General features: G+C 45.3%; 1 protein-coding gene across 7 annotated transcripts in view; it reads left to right on the forward strand.

Annotated features, from left to right (window-relative positions):
* The window catches only part of CLUAP1 (clusterin associated protein 1), a 41,554-nt gene that overhangs the window by 8,193 nt on the left and 15,267 nt on the right, over positions 1-18,094 (forward strand). For 5 of the 7 annotated variants that reach the window (XM_054533325.2, XM_054533323.2, XM_024233657.3 and 2 more), the window contains exons 2-7: positions 815-926; positions 2,428-2,512; positions 4,406-4,585; positions 8,503-8,598; positions 11,653-11,736; positions 16,043-16,176. In XM_054533325.2, coding sequence (XP_054389300.1) covers positions 826-926; positions 2,428-2,512; positions 4,406-4,585; positions 8,503-8,598; positions 11,653-11,736; positions 16,043-16,176 — 680 coding nt within the window. In that variant the 5' untranslated portion in view covers positions 815-825. Of the gene's footprint in view, positions 1-9; positions 34-814; positions 927-2,427; positions 2,513-4,405; positions 4,586-6,922; positions 7,361-8,502; positions 8,599-11,652; positions 11,737-16,042; positions 16,177-18,094 lie in introns of those variants that run through there. The other 2 variants (XM_024233656.3, XM_054533326.2) reach the window with 2 other exon arrangements.

Consider the following 18,094-nt stretch of genomic DNA (forward strand, 5'->3'; position numbering starts at 1 on the left):
CTTGCAAAGTCTGACCTGACTTCCAGTACCCAGGTAGGTTATTTGTGAACATTGATGGACCATTTTGAACATGGATTCTTCAAGAAGAGTGCAGACAGACCTTAAATAACCAGGAAGCACACTGAATGTAGATCTTGGTACATATGGGAACTCAACAAATGTTTGTGGTGTTCATTTCCAAGTCCTGCTCTCTTGAAAGCACTAAGGCTTTTCCTGAGGTGACCCCAACCTATGGATCAACAAGTATTAGTATTATTATTTCTTAATCTGTTTTATAGTAAATCTAAATATGGTTGTAAGTTCAACCACTCTATTTAAGATTTCTCTAAATACAAGGCGACTGATCTTTAAAACTTGTGTTATTTGGGTCCTATATGGTCACTAAAATTAAAAAAAAAAGACAACTCAGAAACATGAATGTCATCCTACCGATTCCCCTCAGAAATAACCACTGTTGACATTTAAAAATACTTTTTCTTCATGACATTTTATAAGGACGGGTGTTTCTTCCTTTTAGCAGTAAAAAGAAATGAGATATTAAAGAGAGAAATGAAATTCACAGCTAATCCCTCAATTCCATTTTCATGGATAGCCATCTACTTCTCCCACTGAACTTAAATATATGCTTTTTAGGTAGCATTTTTGGTATTTTAAATTTTATCTCCTTTTTGCTTTCCCTTGTAGAAGGTTGACAAATAGTCCCTAAAGCTGTCAATAGGTTGGAAATAAGAAGGAAAAGTAAAGACAATATCTAAGTTAATAAGTAGTTGCTGTGTGATGGGGAACTGAGTGAATTGTATTTTTCCTTGGACAGATTTCACAGAGATGATGAGAGCCCTGGGATACCCTCGACATATTTCTATGGAAAATTTCCGTACACCCAATTTTGGACTTGTATCTGAAGTGCTTCTCTGGCTTGTGAAAAGGTTAGAACTGCACTTTATTGACATCTAAGAGTGAATACTGGATTTTATTTATTAGTCATCTAGAAAACAGGACACAGTTGTGATGCTGCAAAAGGAAGAGTTGTTTGAATTTGACAGACCCAGTTGTATTCTGTTAAAAAGTAGTTGTCGCTGGGCACAGTGGCTCATTCCTATAATCCCAGCACTTCATAATCTCAGTAATTTGAGACCAGCCTCGTCAACATAGCAAGACCCTGTTTCCATACACAAAAGAACAATTAGCCGAGCATGGGTGGTACACACTCATAGTTCCAGCTACTCAGGAGGCTGAGGCAGGAGGATCACTTGATCCCAGGAGTTTGAGGCTGCAGTGCCATTGATCATGCTATTGCACACCAGCCCGGGCAGATTGAGACTGTGTCTCAAAAAAAAAAAAATTAGGCCGGGCGCGGTGGCTCACACCTGTAATCCCAGCACTTTGGGAGGCTGAGGCGGGTGGATCACGAGGTCAGGAGATCAAGACCATCCTGGCTAACACGGTGAAACCCCATCTCTATTAAAAACACAAAAAATTAGCCACATGTGGTGGCCGGCGCCTGTGGTCCCAGCTACTCAGGAGGCCGAGGCAGGAGAATGGAGTGAACCCGGGAGGTGGAGTGTACAGTGAGCCGAAGCATGCAGTGAGCCGAGATAGCGCCACTGCAGTCCAGCCTGGGTGAAAGAGCGAGACTCCGTCTCAAAAAAAAAAAAAAAAAAAAAAAAATCAGTGGAGTTTAAAGAATGCTGTGGGAGTGGGAAATATACCAGGAAGTGGTGAAAGGAGGCGACTATTCCTCAGTAGGGTGCTGGGCCAGGCTGCTCTTCAGCCCCTCACGGCAGAGTGACAGGGGCCTTTTTGCACATTCCAATCAGTACACTGGATTAGAAATAATGGAGATTTCTTTTTCTGTGAAAAAATTGAATATGATGTATGATTCAGGATTGGCAGCTTTTTCTGTTAAGGACCAGATAATATTTTACCTTTTGCTAAACATAAAATTCATAAGATCTCTACTGCATCTCTTCTTTTTCTTAAAATGTAAAAACAGTTCTTAGCTTGCAGGCTGTACAGGTCGGAGGCTGCAGTCTGCTGACCCCTGGTATCAATACCTTGAAGAAAATAACTTCACCAACTCTGCTGCTGCTTAGAGCTGACTAATCGGCCCTAGCACTGATGTCTGAGTCAACGGCTGTCAGCCAGGGTAGCAGTTCTGATTAGTTTCATGACATGGTGAGGTCTGAGAGAGATTTAATTTTATAAGCTGAGACCCACATTTAGTTTTTGAAATCTGTTGTTCTTCGGTGGGGATTTGCTCCCTTGGTATTTGGTTTTGCTTTTGAAGTTTGCCTTGATCTTACTCTCACACTTGGGGACTTGGAGAGCGTTGTGTTCCAGACCCGCTGTGCTCTCAGTTGCCCACATTCTCTTTGGTAGACTTTCTCCGTGGTTAACCTGTGCTCTTTCCTCTTACCTCGCTGATAGATATGAGCCCCAGACTGACATCCCGCCTGACGTGGACACTGAACAGGACCGAGTTTTCTTCATTAAGGCAATTGCCCAGTTCATGGTTAGTGGACACTTATTTTGTGGAGTTGTAAAATCAAGTAAACTAGAAAGAATGACTCCTTGTTAGGGCTACTTTCAAACTGAGTAATTGAGTTTTTCTTTCGGTTTTTTTTTTGTTTTGTTTTGTTTTGAGATGGAGTCTCATTCTCTCGCCCAGGCCGGAATGCAGTGGCACAATCTTGGCTCACTGCAACCTCCGTCTCCTCGGGGGTTCTCCTGTCTCAGCCTCCCGAGTAGCTGGGATTACAGGCACACGCCACCACACCTGGCTAATTTTTGTATTTTTAGTAGAGACTGGGTTCCACCGTGTTGGCCAGGCTGGTCTCAAACTCCCGACCTCAAGTAATCCACCCTCCTTGGCCTCCCAAAGTGCTGGAATTACAGATGTGAGCGACCACCTGCCTGGCCTGAGTTTGCTTTCTAAAACCATTCCGTTGCTGGGTTTCTGTGGCGCCATTTCACCAGCGAAGTTCTTTTTGTTTGTCTTTTAATTCATTATTTGTTAAGAATTTTGTTTATGCCAGGCGTGGTGGCTCACACCTGTAATCCCAGCACTTTGGAAGGCCAAGGCGGGCGGATCATGAGGTCAGGAGATTGAGACTATCCTGGCTAACAGGGTGAAACCCCGTCTCCACTAAAAATACAAAAAATTAGTTGGGCGTGGTGGCGGGCACCTGTAGTCCCAGCTACTCGGGAGGCTGAGGCAGGAGAATGGAGTGAACCCGGGAGGCAGAGCTTGCAGTGAGCCAAGATCACGCCACTGCACTCCAGCCTGGGTAACAGAGCAAGACTCTGTCTAAAAAAAAAAAAAAAAAAAAGAATTTTGTTTATTTATTTTTGAATAGGTAACATATTTCATGGCTCACAAATTGCAAGTAGGCCGGGCGTGGTTGCTCACGCCTGTAACCCTAGCACTTTGGCAGGCCAAGGTGGGAGGACAGCTTGAGTCCAGGAGTTTGAGAACAGCCTGGGTGATGTAGTGACATCCTGTCTCTACAAAAATTTAAAAAAAAATTAGATGGGCCTGGTGACACATTGTGCCTGTAGTCTCAGTTGCTTGGGAGGCTGAGGTGGGAGGATTGCTTGAGCCCGGGAGGTTGAGGCTGCAGTGAGCCGGGAGCATGTCATTGCACTCCAGCCCAGGTGACAGAGTGAGACCCTATCTCCAAAAAAAAAAAAAAAAAATTAAAAACATTATGAAACAAAATGGAGTAAAATGACTTTTTACCCTATCTGCTCTGGGCCAAGTTCCATTCCAAATAACCACTATTTTAAATCTCTTCCAGAGTGTGTGTGTGTGTGTGTGTGTGTGTGTGTGTGCAAATAAAAATATATATTTTTCCTTTGTTTTACACAAATGGTACTGTATACTACTTGATGTACTTACTGTACACTACAAGATGTTTAGCATCTTGCTTTACTTAATGGTATATTTTAGAGAACTTTCCAAATACATATAGAATTTCCTCATTCTGTGTACACCTGAGTGGTATTGCGTGCATGGATATGCCATAATTTATGTAATTTATATAGGTAGGCTTTTAGGTTGTCTCAAGCTTTGCTCTTTGAAATAGTGCTGTAACAAATAACCTGTACATCTCATTTTGTTTGTGTTTGAGTGTGTCCCTAGAATAAGTTCTTATATTTGGGATTGCTGGGTGAAAAGATAGGTGCATTTGTAATTTTGATGTCTTTTACCAAATTGCTCTCCATCAAGATTGTCCCAGTTTATACAACCACTCACAATGTTTGAGTCACTTGAATGCTTTACTCTTATTAGGTTATATCCCAGTTGTCAGCAGAGGCATTTTCAACTTACCTACATGGGATTTGGTTTCGAAATTACATGGAAAGGGCCTTCAACTTTTTTTTTTTTTTTTTGGTCTAAAACTAGGCCACCAAGGCACATATAAAACTCAACACTAAGAAGCTTTATCAAGCAGATGGGTATGCAGTAAAAGAGCTGCTGAAGATCACATCTGTCCTTTATAATGCTATGAAGACCAAGGGGATGGAGGGCTCTGAAATAGTAGAAGAAGATGTCAACAAATTCAAGTTTGATCTTGGCTCAAAGGTAAGGACAACAAAAGCCTTGTAGTGAGCGATGGAGCGTTGATTTCTTGAGCTCTGAAATGGAGTCTGCCACAGCTCCATTGCTTTTCTTCCTCCTCAGCTGAGGGCAGTTTGTCAGTTTTGTGCTCACCAGCATTTGGATAAAGTCAAAGTCACAATCCAGTAATTCAACTATTTATTAAAAGCTTAGTATTTGTCAGGTAGCGTTCAAGCGCTGAGGATACAGTTGTGAACAAAAAGGACAAAAATCGTGTGTTTATTCTCTTCAGTTGTGGGAGTCAGACTGTGAACAATAAGAGATGTGGAAGGCCAGATGCAGTTCAGGCTGCGGAAAATAATAAGCTGGGATGGGGATGGATGCTGCCCAGGGTGATCTTAAATAGGGTGATCAGGAAGGCTTCATGGATTGGATGGTGTTTCCAGCAGAGATCCGAAGGAGGGAAAGAGTGAGTTGTGCAGGTGGCGGGTGGTGGCAGGGTGTCTCAGGATGATAATTTGTTTTGGGCTGGGTGCAGTGACTCACTCCCGTAAGCCAAACACTTTGGGAGGCCGAGGTGGGAGGATCCTTTGATGCCAAGAGTTCCAGACCAACCTGGGCAACATAGTGAGACGCCATTTTTACCAAAAAAAAGAAAAAAATTAGCAAGGCGTGGTGGTGCACACCTGTGGTCCCAGCTGCTCAGGAGGCTGAGGTGGGAGGATCTCTTGAGCCCAGGCAGTCAAGCCATGTTCATGCCACTGCACTCCCGCCTAGGCAACAGAACGAGACCTTGTCTGGGGGGAAAAAAAAGAATGTGTTTTCTGTGTTTGAGGAAAAGCAAGGAGGCCGTGTGATGAGGGTTGGGAGTGACAGACCCTCTGGCGCCTGGGAAGCCCCTGGAAAGCCTTTGTCTTTGCCTCAAAGGTGGGAATCGTTGGGATCCAAGCAGAACCTTCTATGCTTATTTCCCATCCAAAGGGTTGCTGTGGCTGCTGAGCCGCCATCAGACTGAAGCAGGAGGCAGGGCTGGAAGCAGCGAGCCTGTTTGGAGAGTGAGGGGTGACCGCGGCTTTGAGCAGAGTGCTGGTGGGAGAGGTGCTGTCAGGTGTCGGGGAGTAGCCACAGCAGCAAGCCAGAAATAAAGGTTAAGCCATTACCCTGAGGCCTCAGAGCAGGAGACCTAGGAATGAAGGCCCCGGGGCTGGGAATGCACCTAAGAGTGTGGCCACGCAGGGTACGTGAAACCACAGCGCACTGGCTGAGCTCCAAGTCTGGTGCAGGGAAGAAAGCTTCCCCTGTGCGGCCTCCTAGGTGAGGCCTTGTCATGGTCTATGGTCGGGCTTGAAAAGCCACACATAGGTTTTTTGTTTTGTTTTGTTTTGTTTTGAGACGGAGTTTCAGTCTGTGGCCCAGGCTGGAGTGCAATGGCACGATCTTGGCTCACTGCGCCTCCGCCTCCCAGGTTCAAGAGATTCTTCTGCCTCAGCCTCCTGAATAGCTGGGATTACAGGCACACACCACCACACCCGGCTAATATATATTTTTTTTTTTTTTTTTTTAGATGGAGTTTCACTCTTGTTGCCCAGGCTGGAGTGCAATGGCGCGATCTCAACTCACTGCAACCTCTGTCTCCCAGGTTCAAGTGATTCTCCTGCCTCAGCCTCCTGAGTAGCTGAGATTACAGGCATGCGCCACCACGCCCAGCTAATTTTGTACTTTTAGTAGAGTCGGGGTTTCTCCATGTTGGTCAGGCTGGTCTCGAATTCCCGACCTCAGGTGATCCTCCCGCCTCAGCCTCCCAAAGTGCTAGGATTACAGGTGTGAGCCACTGCACCCGGCCTTGTGTTTTTTTTTTTGTTTGTTTGTTTTTTTTTTAGCAGAGATGGGGCTTCACCATATTGGCCAGCTAGTCTCAAACTCCTGACCTCAGGTGATTTGCCCGCCTCGGCCTCCCATAGTGCTGGGATTATAGGCGTGAGCCACCGCGCCTGGCCTCACACATGGGTTTTTAACCAGGAGCGACACTCGTCAGCAAGAGAAGTGTCTAGAGATTGGGGCATATTTTGATGGTAGATCTCACGGGATGAGGCATGGGTTGAGAGTAAGTCAGGTGCTACAGGCAGGGTCTTGGGGCAGCTGTGCGGCAGAGCTTGCGGAGCTCGTGGGTGTTCTGCCTCTGTGCTGTACTCTGCGGGAACCACTGGCCACAAGTGGCAAGCACAACTGAGGAACTGAGTTGAGTTCTGCATTTTCTTTAATTTTTAAGTAATTCAAGTGAAAATGGCCACATGTGGCTAGTGGTTACTATATTAGACATCACTGCTCTGAAGTTTTTTGTGTGAGCCCCTGGAAGGATGAAGTTGCCATGTACTGAAGCAGAGAAGGTTCTGGACATGCTCCATTTGCCACTGCCATTGGCTGTCCAGGTGGAGATGGTGCACAGGTAGCTGGTATGTGAGACTAGAGCCCAGGGAAAGCCCAGGCTGGAGCTGGGAGCTGGGGAGGAATCAGCACACAGATGGTATTAAAGCCGAGAGGCTAGGAGCAGAGCCAGCAGAAAAGACGGGGGGTCCAGGAACGAAACTCTGACTCGCTCCCCTTTTGAGAAGCAGAGAAGGTGACAGACTCCTGCAAAGAAGTTTGGGGATATGCTGCTCAGAAGGGAAGAAAAGCAGCTAGAGCCAGAGCAGGCTGGATCCTGGAGGACTAAGGAAGAGCGAAGCAAGCTATCAAAGCCATCAGCTGCAAATGAAGAGGGAGAGTTGTTGCTAGTGGATTGAAAATGAGAGCCAGAAGGTGAGGATTAGTTGTCCAGGAGAGAGGGAGAGTGAGCAGAGCAGGGAGACATTTATGTCTGCGCTCCTTAGAAGAGTTAGCGTATTCTAGGAAGAGCGGGTGACACACACATCCTAGGAAAGAAGCCTGTGCAAAGGGCTCAGAGCTACATGCTCATTGTGGTTGTCATCGCCTTCCTGGCAACAGCTGCCCGTCTGAGGAGCCCAGAACCGTTGTAAGTCCTTAGTGGGCGCCGCCCCGTTTGAGCCTCTCCAAGCCTGTGGAGGAAAGTCTGAGGCAGAGAAGGAGGACAGGGGAGGACGAAACACAGGACGTCAGGCTGCTGCAAGAGGATGTGAGTCCCTCAGGCTGTCCCTTCGTGTGGTCACTCTGCTGCTGTTGGGCACCCTACTGTGACAAAGTCCAAGTAGGAAGCTCCTCAGCTTTCTCCCAGCTATGTCCTCCTGGTTGTGGCTTCAGTTTGACGTGACATTAGGTTTTTTGGAGAGACCCAGGCATCCTGGAATTGGTCTCTTTAGTACTTAGATGATCATTTCCTGAACGTGTGTCCTGCAGCCTGCGAGCATGTGACTGGGGAAGCACATGTTTGTAGTCACGTGTCCCAGCCAAAGGTAGGAGCTGACATGAACAGGCTGGTGGTTGAATGCATGTTAAAAATCTGTGGCTAGCCGGGCATGGTGGCTCACGCCTGTGATCCCAGCACTTTGGGAGGCCGAGGTGGGTGGATCACTTGAGGTCAGGAATTCAAGACCAGCCTGACCAACATGGAGAAATCCTGTCTCTACTAAAAATACAAAATTAGCCAGGCGTGGTGGCACATGCCTGTAATCCCAGCTACTTGGGAGGCTGAGGCAGGAAAATTACCTGAACCTGGGAGGTGGGGATTGCGGTGAGCCGAGATCGCGCTATCGCACTCCAGCCTAGGCAACAAGAACGAAACTCCGTCTGAAAAAAAAAAAAAAAAATCTGTGGCTGGCCGAACATGGTGGTTCTGCCTATAATCCCAACACTTTGGGAGGCTGAGGTAGGAGGGTCACTTGAGGCCAGAAGTTAGAGAGCAGCCTGGGTAACATAGCCAAGACCCTGTCTCTATTAAAAAAAATCTATTGCTGAGGTTTCTGTTTTTGTTATTTTCCTTCCAGATTGCAGATTTGAAGGCAGCCAGGCAGCTTGCGTCTGAAATCACCTCCAAAGGAGCATCTCTGTATGACTTGCTCGGCATGGAAGTGGAGTTGAGGGTAAGCATCCCAGGACTTCCTTAACCATGCAGATTTTCTCTTCCAGGTTTTCTTTTTCAATTCTGTTTCTCCCTTTTCAGTTCTGATTTAATGAAATACACCTGGTTGAATGAGCTAATGTGTGGAAAGGTGATATAGGATGTTAACTGCCCTTCCTGCTTCTGGTGGGCACTGGTCTAGCTTTATTTATTTATTTATTTATTTTTATTTATTTTTGAGACGGAGTCTTGCTCTGTCACCCAGGCTGGAGTGCAATGGTGCATTCTCGACTCACTGCAAGCTCTGCCTCCCGGGTTCACGCCATTCTCCTGCCTCAGCCTCCCAAGTAGCTGGGACTACAGGTGCCTGCCACCATACCCTGCTAATTTTTTGTATTTTTAGTAGAGACGGGGTTTCACCGTGTTAGCCAGGATGGTCTCAATCTCCTGACCTCGTGATCTGCCCGCCTCGGCCTCCCAAAGTGCTGGGATTACAGGTGTGAGCCAGCGTGCCTGGCACTGGTCTACCTTTAACTTCTTGTTTAGGAGTGGCAGCTCCGTGGCATGTGACTGAGCTGTCCTTGTTGTGCCCACTGGCAGACTTTATTGATCATGATGGTTTTTTCTGGTGTACTCTGCTTCAGCATTCTTCTCAAAAATGATCTTCTGAGCTTGCAGTTCCCAGACCTTGCTGCCCAGTGCAAACACCTGGGGACCTCTAAAGACTTCTGAAGCCTGGCTTTCACTCTGGGGTCCTTGTTATGGAATGTGACCTGGGCACTGGGAGTTTTCAGATTCTCCCGGGTGATTCTAACAGCAGAGTTTGGGACCAGCAATCTTGGCATCACTTCCAGTCAGCTGAAGTCGATGTTGCAGTGGAGACTGATTTGATTTGCAATCCTTATTCCAGCCAATGCCAGCCAAGAAGTATGTGCTATCACCTACATTTAAGCAGCTGTTTAAGAGTGGAGTGGTGTTTATTTTTAATTTTTTTTATTTTGTTATTTTTTTTTGAGACAGTCTCACTCTGTTGCCCAGGCTGGAGTGCAGTGGCTCAACCTCGGCTCACTAAAACCTCCGCCTCCCAGGTTCAGGTGATTCTCCTTCCTCAGCCTCCTGAGTAGCTGGGATTACAGATGTGTGTCACCACACCCGGCTAATTTTTGTATTTTTAGTAGAGATGGGGTTTCATCATGTTGGCCAGGTTGGTCTCAAACTCCTGATCTCAAGTGATTCCCCTTCCTCGGCTTCCCAACGTGCTGGGATTACAGGCATGAGCCACTGCGTCTGGCCTAGAGTGGAGTAGTGTTTAATCCTTACCTGTAAAGATTTATGGCATTTGAAGCATATGTACTCAATCTAATGCTTTAAAACTAAATGAATTTCTTTCGTTCACTTCCTAGCAGGAGTGCCCAGCCATGGCTTCTCTCTCTCACTGCCTTGCCTGTGTTCTGGCATAGCCTGGGAGCAAACTGGAAGTGGAAGTCTGGGGAAGAGGGACTTAGGTGCCAGGTTGCTATGCCTGCTCATCATATATTGACCCGGCAGTTGCCACCCGATGAAGTGTGGTTGGCAGAATGAAACTGCCACTGACATCTGCTATCTAATTCAGATGATGAGTAAGGTACCTCCAGGCTTTCCCCTGTTCTGTTTGTAGTGCAGTGGTGTACATATGTCTGTACATGTCCCTAAGAGACCCAGAAACAGGAGCTGGCCACTTGCTGATTGCCATTAGAGCTGTGGCATCGTTGTGAGACTTCATTTCCATCCCACGGGGACTCTTTCAACACCAACCTGTAAAGAATGATGAAGTAACCAGTGGCTGAACTGTTCCCAAGGAAACCATGAGACCCTGAATGTAGTACTTTTCAAATTCTGTGTGTGGTCATGATCCGAGGAAGAGCCCCTATCCAATGTTTGTTTTTCTTTCATTCAGTAAACATTTACTGAGGTGCAGCCCCAGCCACAGGCAAGGCACTGAGCTCTGCCTCCTTGAGCAAGTCCTCCCCTGCCCTCAGCCATTCCCACCAGCGTGCACAGGTGCACCATGGATGAAAGGAAGCACAAGATGAGTTTTGACACAGTGCTTCAGGAACCTTGTCTTACTCTGTTCAGGCTGCCATCCCAAAACACAATAAGCTGAGTGACTTGTAAATAACAGATTTGTTTCTCACAGTTCTGGAGATTGGGAAGTTCTAGATGGAAGCACTAGCAGCTTCAGTGTCTGGCGAGGGCTTGTTCCCCACAGATGGTGCCTTGTTGCTGAGTCCTCACATGGCAGCAGGGGTGAGGGATCTCCCCAGGGTTTCTCTTATGAGCCAATCACCTATTAAAGGCCTCACCTCCTAACATCATCACATTGTGGGTTAGAGTTTCAACATATGAATTTTGGGGTCACACAAACATTGTCTATAGCAAACCTCATAACTATATCCGCATTAAAATCCCATGTCTCAGAAGTTTTCAGCACTGATATGATAGTCACAGATGTCTCCCTTGATTGGTTAATGGTTCATGCTAGGGGCAGGGCCATGGTGACTGTTCTTATCGGTTGTGTTTGTTAGTGATAGGCAACTGAGAGGGACTTCATGCTAAGCAAGATGCTTAGTTTGGGGGTCACCTGGACAGAATGCAGGTAAAGAAGCAAATTGAGGCTGGGCACAGTGACCCATGCCTGTGATCCTAGCACTTTGGGTGGCCAAGGAACGTGGATCACTTGAGCCTAGGAGTTTGAGCAACATAGTGAGACCCTATCTCTATTTAAAAAAGAAAAAAAAAAAAAGAAGCAAATTTGGGAGAAAAGATAATGGAAGCTAAGTTCAGTTTTGCTCATAGAGTTGGGGTCACATAGGCCTCTGGCTGAAAAGGAGGACCTTGAGCTCTGGAGAGAGCTGGGTAGGCTCTCAGATAATGGAGGACATTATAGGAGGTGATGGTGGAAGTATTTTTGCATCAGAGACCCACATGGTAATGAAACTTCGGAGAATCAGTCCATAAGGCACATCCAGATCTAGGAATACTGGTTTTGAGAACTCCTTTTCTGAAAATATATGTAAATGATTTTACTGTTTCCTAGGAAATGAGAACAGAAGCCATTGCCAGACCTCTGGAAATAAACGAGACTGAAAAAGTGATGAGAATTGCAATAAAAGAGATTTTGGTAAGATGACTTTGCTTTTATATAATGTTTTTTATGCCTGGGATTCAAAAATACTGATTTCTTGCCCATGCAGGACAGAACAAGCTAGGCTTAGTAACAAGGGATGTGTTAGTGGGGAAATGAAAAACTCAGAGGACATTGGAGTGTACCTAGGTCACTTACTATCATTTTTTCCCCTCGTTATAAATAAAAACAGCTTCTCATGTTATTAAAAATTGATCAGTTTCAGTAATTTAATAATTATCAGTTATTCAATAATTTTAATAAATAATGCTGTGTTTTATTTTGTTTAACCAATTCCTCACTGCTTAGTATTTAAATGATTTCAGGGTTTTCTAAATTCCAGACAGCACTGTAATAAGTAGAAGGATCACGATTGTTTACTGCTCGCTCACATCAGTTATCCTCTCATCTAAAGCAGTCAGTTGGAAGGCAGATCTTGAGGGTGACTCTAGACTCCGATTGCTTGGGTTTGAATTCCACTGTGTGATGTTAGGCAAGTTACTTAACCTCTCTGTGCCTCATTTTCCTCATGTGTAAAATGGCAAGAACTGCATTCCCAACTGTGTGGGGTCCTTATAAACATTAATCACGACGGGGCGCACGAAGCCTCGTCTCTGATGCACAATAGATAATCAGTCATCATTGGTGATTTATTTTACTCAGTAGACACGGATGAGGGCCCCTGTGTACATTCAGAGTAGGCATAAAACAAGAATTTGCTATGAGTTGTACAAAATTCTAAAAATCATAGGTTTTTAAAAATATATAATTATTTTGTCATTAAACAGTAATACTCCCTGGGCAGCCCAGCCTAGGGAGTCAGAGCCTCACAGCGGGAGAAGGGCACCACAGCCCTGGTGGGAGATTGGTGACAGATAGGCAGATGGGTCAGATAAGTAAAAATATGGTAAGGATAATGGAGCCACATTCCTCACTGTTGGAGACAAAAGTCACAAAAATGTCACAAAAATGGGAAGAGAGAAAATTAGAGTGAACTTGAAATTGGAGGTGTTGGTTAAACGCATAGTTTTCAATATATAGCTAGATATAGGAATAAATTTTGATATACATGTATGCACATTTAAGGAATTATGTATATATGTATATAAATATGTTTTATTTATATACATACACATAGACACACCCACACTCATACATTTCTTAGCTCTGAGCACACCTAGCACCTGGCTTAATGCCATTCTCCACTAAAAGGAACCAGGACTCTTACGGGAAAATGGCTAATTCCAGAGTTGGGCAGGAGAAGTACGAGAAAGTAAGGAAGAGTTCAAAGGAGGAAAGGGAGCTATTGGAAGCATGCAGAAGCCAACTTGAGTGGGCTTCTCCTGGCCAAAGTAAGGACAACTTAAGCATCAAAATAAATAAGTTAGAATAATTAATTTTATGGTATAATAGAATGAAACAGGAAACCATGAGTTTTCACTGGCATAAAAAAATGAATGAATATTGGAGGCTGAGGAGGAGCAGGTCATGCACACAGATTCAAAGTAGCTTTCCACAAAGTACTTTTTTTTTTCTTCTTTTTTTTTGAGACAGAGTCTTGCTCTGTTGCCCAGGCTGGAGTACAGTGGCACAATCTCGGCTCACTGCAACCTCTGCCTCCCAGGTTCAAGTGATTCTCGTGCCTTAGCCTCCTGAGTAGCTGGGATTACTGGCGCACACCACTACACCCAGCTGATTATTGTATTTTTGTTTTATTTTATTTATTTATTTGTTTATTTTTGAGACAAAGTCTTGCTATGTCGCCCAGGCTGAAGTGCAGTAGTGCCATCTCAGCTCACTGCGATCTCTGCCTCCTGGGTTCGAGCAATTCTTGTGCCTCAACCTCCCGAATAGCTGGAATTACAGGCATGCACCACCACGCCCAGCTAATTTTTGGTTTTTTTTTTAGTAGAGATGGGGTTTTGCCATGTTTGGCCAGGCTTGTCTCAAACTCCTGACTTCAGGTGATCCGCCCGCCTTGACCTCTCAAAGTGCTGGGATTACAGGCATGAGGCACTGTGCCTGGCCCACAGAGTACTTATTAATTACAGAGGGGAAAAGAGTCGCTTCTCAGGGAGAAGCCTGCCAGTCACCCCCTTAATCAAGTGATCAAAGTGAACACCATCGTTACAGAACAAATCAGAATCATGCATGCCTGGTAGGATGCAGTCACTTCTGAGTATTCCTGCCAACGATGCATATCTGACTCTAATGAGACAAAGCCGGATTGAGGGGCATTCTACAGATTAACCAGCCTGTGTGCTCCCAAAGTGAAAAGGTTCTGAAAGTCAAGGAAAGCTGAGGGGGCATTTTAGACTGAGGGAGGCTGTGTAGATGTGATAACTGGACACATAGGCGGCTCTTGTCTGCTTTTGGGGACTTCACTGGGACAAGGGGACAAGTGGAGTGGGGCTGGAGTTAGACGGTGGTAGTGTGTCGGTGCTGGCTTCCTGTTTTGATGATTGTATTGTGGGAATGTAGGAGAAAGTCCTTATTTGTAGGAAATACACACTAAAGTATTCAGGATATTGGAACATCTGGTCAGCAACTTACTGTCACCTAGGTTGGGAAAAACACTTTCTGTTGTACAACAGGTTTTCCGTAAATTTTTGATTGTTTCTTAATTTAAAAATTAAAAAAAAAAATTATACCTCTTATCCTTGCCAGTGTTCTGACTGAATCAGGTGAACACGGCATGAATGTGCCCTTAGCACTCATATGTTAAAAGTAGAACACCCAAGAGAGGGCAGGGTTCATTTCTTGGTAGACATCTCTTAAGACTCCTTTCATTGTTAGAAAATATCTGTGATGTTTGATCATTTTAAAAACAACCAAAACAACATGGGTACTTAAAAGGGGTTAGGGAGTACAGGCCGTTTATTTCAGAAACCAGGGAAAATTGCTTGTGTTTACACAGCTGTTTTGTATTGTAGATCTTTCTTGTTTGAGGAACAGATATGTTTAAGGTGGGATAAATTTACTAGGTTTTAATCTGACTTTGGTTCAAGGAAATAGTTGCCATTAACTGAAGTTGTTTAGAAAGGAGACCCATCTTTCTTCCTGTGAGGGTGAACTCACATTTCTCCTGGGGGCTTTAAGGCACTTGCAGCAAATTGATGATAAGGGTCTGATTATTTTAATGAAAGTATCTTAGAAATGGCTAGTGTACTTAGACCAAAAAAATCAGACCATAAATGCATTGTCAGTAACAGTGGCTGGTTCCAAAACACACCATGCCTGAGAGTTGTGGAGAGTGTCTGGGCTTCTTAGGCCATTTGTCTGGAGCCCATAGCTTTTCAGAGACTTGCAGGAAAACAGAGTAACCCCTTTATGGGATGCTACACATAGGCAAAGTGCTGAGGGGAAGTCCCACCTTGGCCACCAGGAACTTAATGCAGGGCTGGAAAGCCAGAACCCTGGGGGGCAGTTCCACGCTCAGCTGGGTGGCAGTCCAGATTCCTCATAAAGAGATTGGAGCCTGAACCACAGGCATGTGATCCAGCCAGCCACCAGGCAAGACGCATGTGAAGACAGTGCACTACCTGTGACTCTACCTGCTTCAAATGAACCTTCTCTTAGGATAGGGAGACTTGTGTCATTGTCAGTGGGCCCGTGTCCCCTTTCCCTTCTTTACTCAGCCTCTGTTGCCCAAGGGCCTCTGTCCGAATGTTGCCCTGGGCCCCCTCCAGAGCTGGTGCACGCCAGTGTGGCCAGTGCCACTGCGGGAACTGCTTTTGTACTGTCTTCAGAGTGGTTTCTCCTCATTTTTAGTCTGTAGTCAGGGAGAGGGAAGAGGACCATATCTCAATCCCAGCGGGCAGTGGGTTAGGGCTGGGACCAGCTGTTTCTTTCTCTCCCCTCCTAGTAGAGCAGTACTTGGTGTGTGTGGGTATTCTGTAAGTCGGGTGTTTGTAACTAGGGGCGTGGCCTGAAAAAAAGGCAGACTGACCATCCAGAGTGATGTGTACCTTGTTCTAACTGAGTGAGCCAGACAAAAGACTGCAGGCCTCTCCACCTTGACCAGGACACTCTTCTTTCCATCTTCACTTCTTTCCCTGAGTAGAAATGCCTGCTTTTCATGGGGAAAAAAAAAGAGAGAGAACTTTTTCTGGACCTGTGTGACATTCTCTCTGGAACTAGTGGGTTAAGTGAGTCATTGCTTGGGGAAGTGTCTATTTTATTTGTTTGTTTTTGTGTTTGTTAAGCATAATGTTGCTATGCCTGAAGAGTTGCAAAATTCTTCTAAGAATTAGGATGGCTGTTTTTATTGCCACCTTGTCTCATTATTTCCCATTAAATATAGACACAGGTTCAGAAGACTAAAGACCTGCTCAATAATGTGGCCTCTGATGAAGCTAATTTAGAAGCCAAAATCGAAAAGAGAAAATTAGAACTGGAAAGAAATCGGAAGCGACTAGAGACTCTGCAGAGTGTCAGGTAGATATGAACACTTGGAGAGTGAGTAGAAAGATGTCCTGGAAAGTTCAAACAAACTGGGCGTGGTGGCTCATGTCTGAAATCTCAGCTACTCGTGAGGCTGGGGCGGGGGGTTCTCTTGAGCCCAGGAGTTTGAGACCAGCCTGGGCAGCATAATGAAACCCCATCTCTAAAAATTTTTTAAAATTACCTCAGTATGGTGGTACACACCTGTAGTCCCAGTTACTTGGGAGGCTGAGGTGGGAGGATTGCTTGAGCCCAGGAGGTTGAGGCTGCAGTGAGCTATGGTTGCATCACTGCACTCCAGCCTGAGCCACAGAACGAGGCTGAGCAACAGAACAAGGCCCTGACTCTAAAAGAAAAAAAAAAAAAGTTAGAACAAAGACTTAAGAGAATAGAATGTGATCTTAACTCTTCTCAAGCAATGAAAAAAAGCCTTACATAAGGATATCTTCACCTCAAAATGTACATGTGTTGCCTGTCGTAGCAAGCAGATGGCTAAACTCATTCTCTTTACTGCTTGCAGTATGTCTGGAAAACTGCTTAATGCTTGAACTGCCCTTTAAGCTTTTATAGCTTCTTGGAACTCAAGGCAGAGTAAGTGAGTCCAGACAGGGAAATCCAGACGTGGTCTCCTAAGATCTTGCCATAAATTAGGTAGAAACAGAAACATACTCCTGCCTGTTTGTTGGCATAGATTTTAGACTTTATTTAAACCTTGATCATTCCTCACCAGTCAGTAATTTGTCCTTCCTACTTTACCTCATTGGAAATATATTTCCCAGGAATACCGATGGAGAATAGTGGTGCCGGCTCTGTCTCTCTTCTCTTCCTCGTTCTGTGCCTCTTTCCTTTCCCCATGCTTCTGCTCTTTCTCCCTTTTCATTCTCCCTTTATTTTTCTTTCTTCTTGGTTCCCTCCTCTTCCCAGCTGCCTGCGCTGCTCGGATGTTTTGCCGTTTTGGATGTTGGTGGCTGGCTACACCCTGGCCACTGTCCCGAGGTCTGTGGGGAGGCAGCACCTGGAGGCAGCGACAGCAACCACAGGGAGCGCCCTGGCTCCTCCCCGCCCAGCGCAAGGCTGAGGCCCTTCCCCTCCTGAAACTGGCTCTTTACCTCTGGAGCCTCACAGAGGAAAAAAAAAACAGAAGTCATTGCTGCCAGATAGATTGATCTCCTTGACACATTCCACCTTTAAAGCATCAATTCATTTTTGTTAAGCTCCAAATCCTTTTAACAGAAAAGTCTCTTTGTTTTGCTCTAGTTCAAAAGATTATAATTATTTCTTAGTTTATCTGCTTATATTTTTAAAAGAGTAGAATTTTTCCTTTAAGGTCAATAATAAGAAAAAAAGAAAAAGTTCAGCAAACCAGTATAGATTTTTATGGGTTTTTTTTTTTTTTTTGAGATGGATTTTCACTCTTGTTGCCCAGGCTGGAGTGCAATGGCACGATCCCGGCTCAGTGCAAACTCTCCCTCCCGGATTCAAGTGATTCTCCTGCCTCAGCCTCTCAAGTAGCTGGGATTACAGGCGGCCGCCACCACGCCCAGCTAATTTTTGTATTTTTAGTAGAGACGGAGTTTCACCATGTTGGCCAGGCTGGTCTTGAACTCCTGACCTTGTGATCCACCTGCCTTGGCCTCCCAAAGTGCTGGGATTACAGGCGTGAGTCATTACGCCTAGCCTTTTTAAAATTTTTTTTATCGTTTAAAAACCTCTTTAGGCTGGGCACAGTGATTCACGTCTATAATCCCAGCACTTTGAGAGGCCAAGGCGGGCAGATCACTTGAACTCAGGGGTTCAAGACCAGCCTGGGCAACATGGCGAAACCCCATCTCTACAAAAAATAAAAATAAAAAATAGCCGAGTGTAGTGGCACATGTCTGTAGTCCCAGCTACTTGGGGGCCTGAGCCAGGA

The sequence above is a fragment of the Pongo abelii genome, chromosome 18, assembly GCF_028885655.2.
Source record: "Pongo abelii isolate AG06213 chromosome 18, NHGRI_mPonAbe1-v2.0_pri, whole genome shotgun sequence".
Lineage (NCBI taxonomy): Eukaryota > Metazoa > Chordata > Mammalia > Primates > Hominidae > Pongo > Pongo abelii.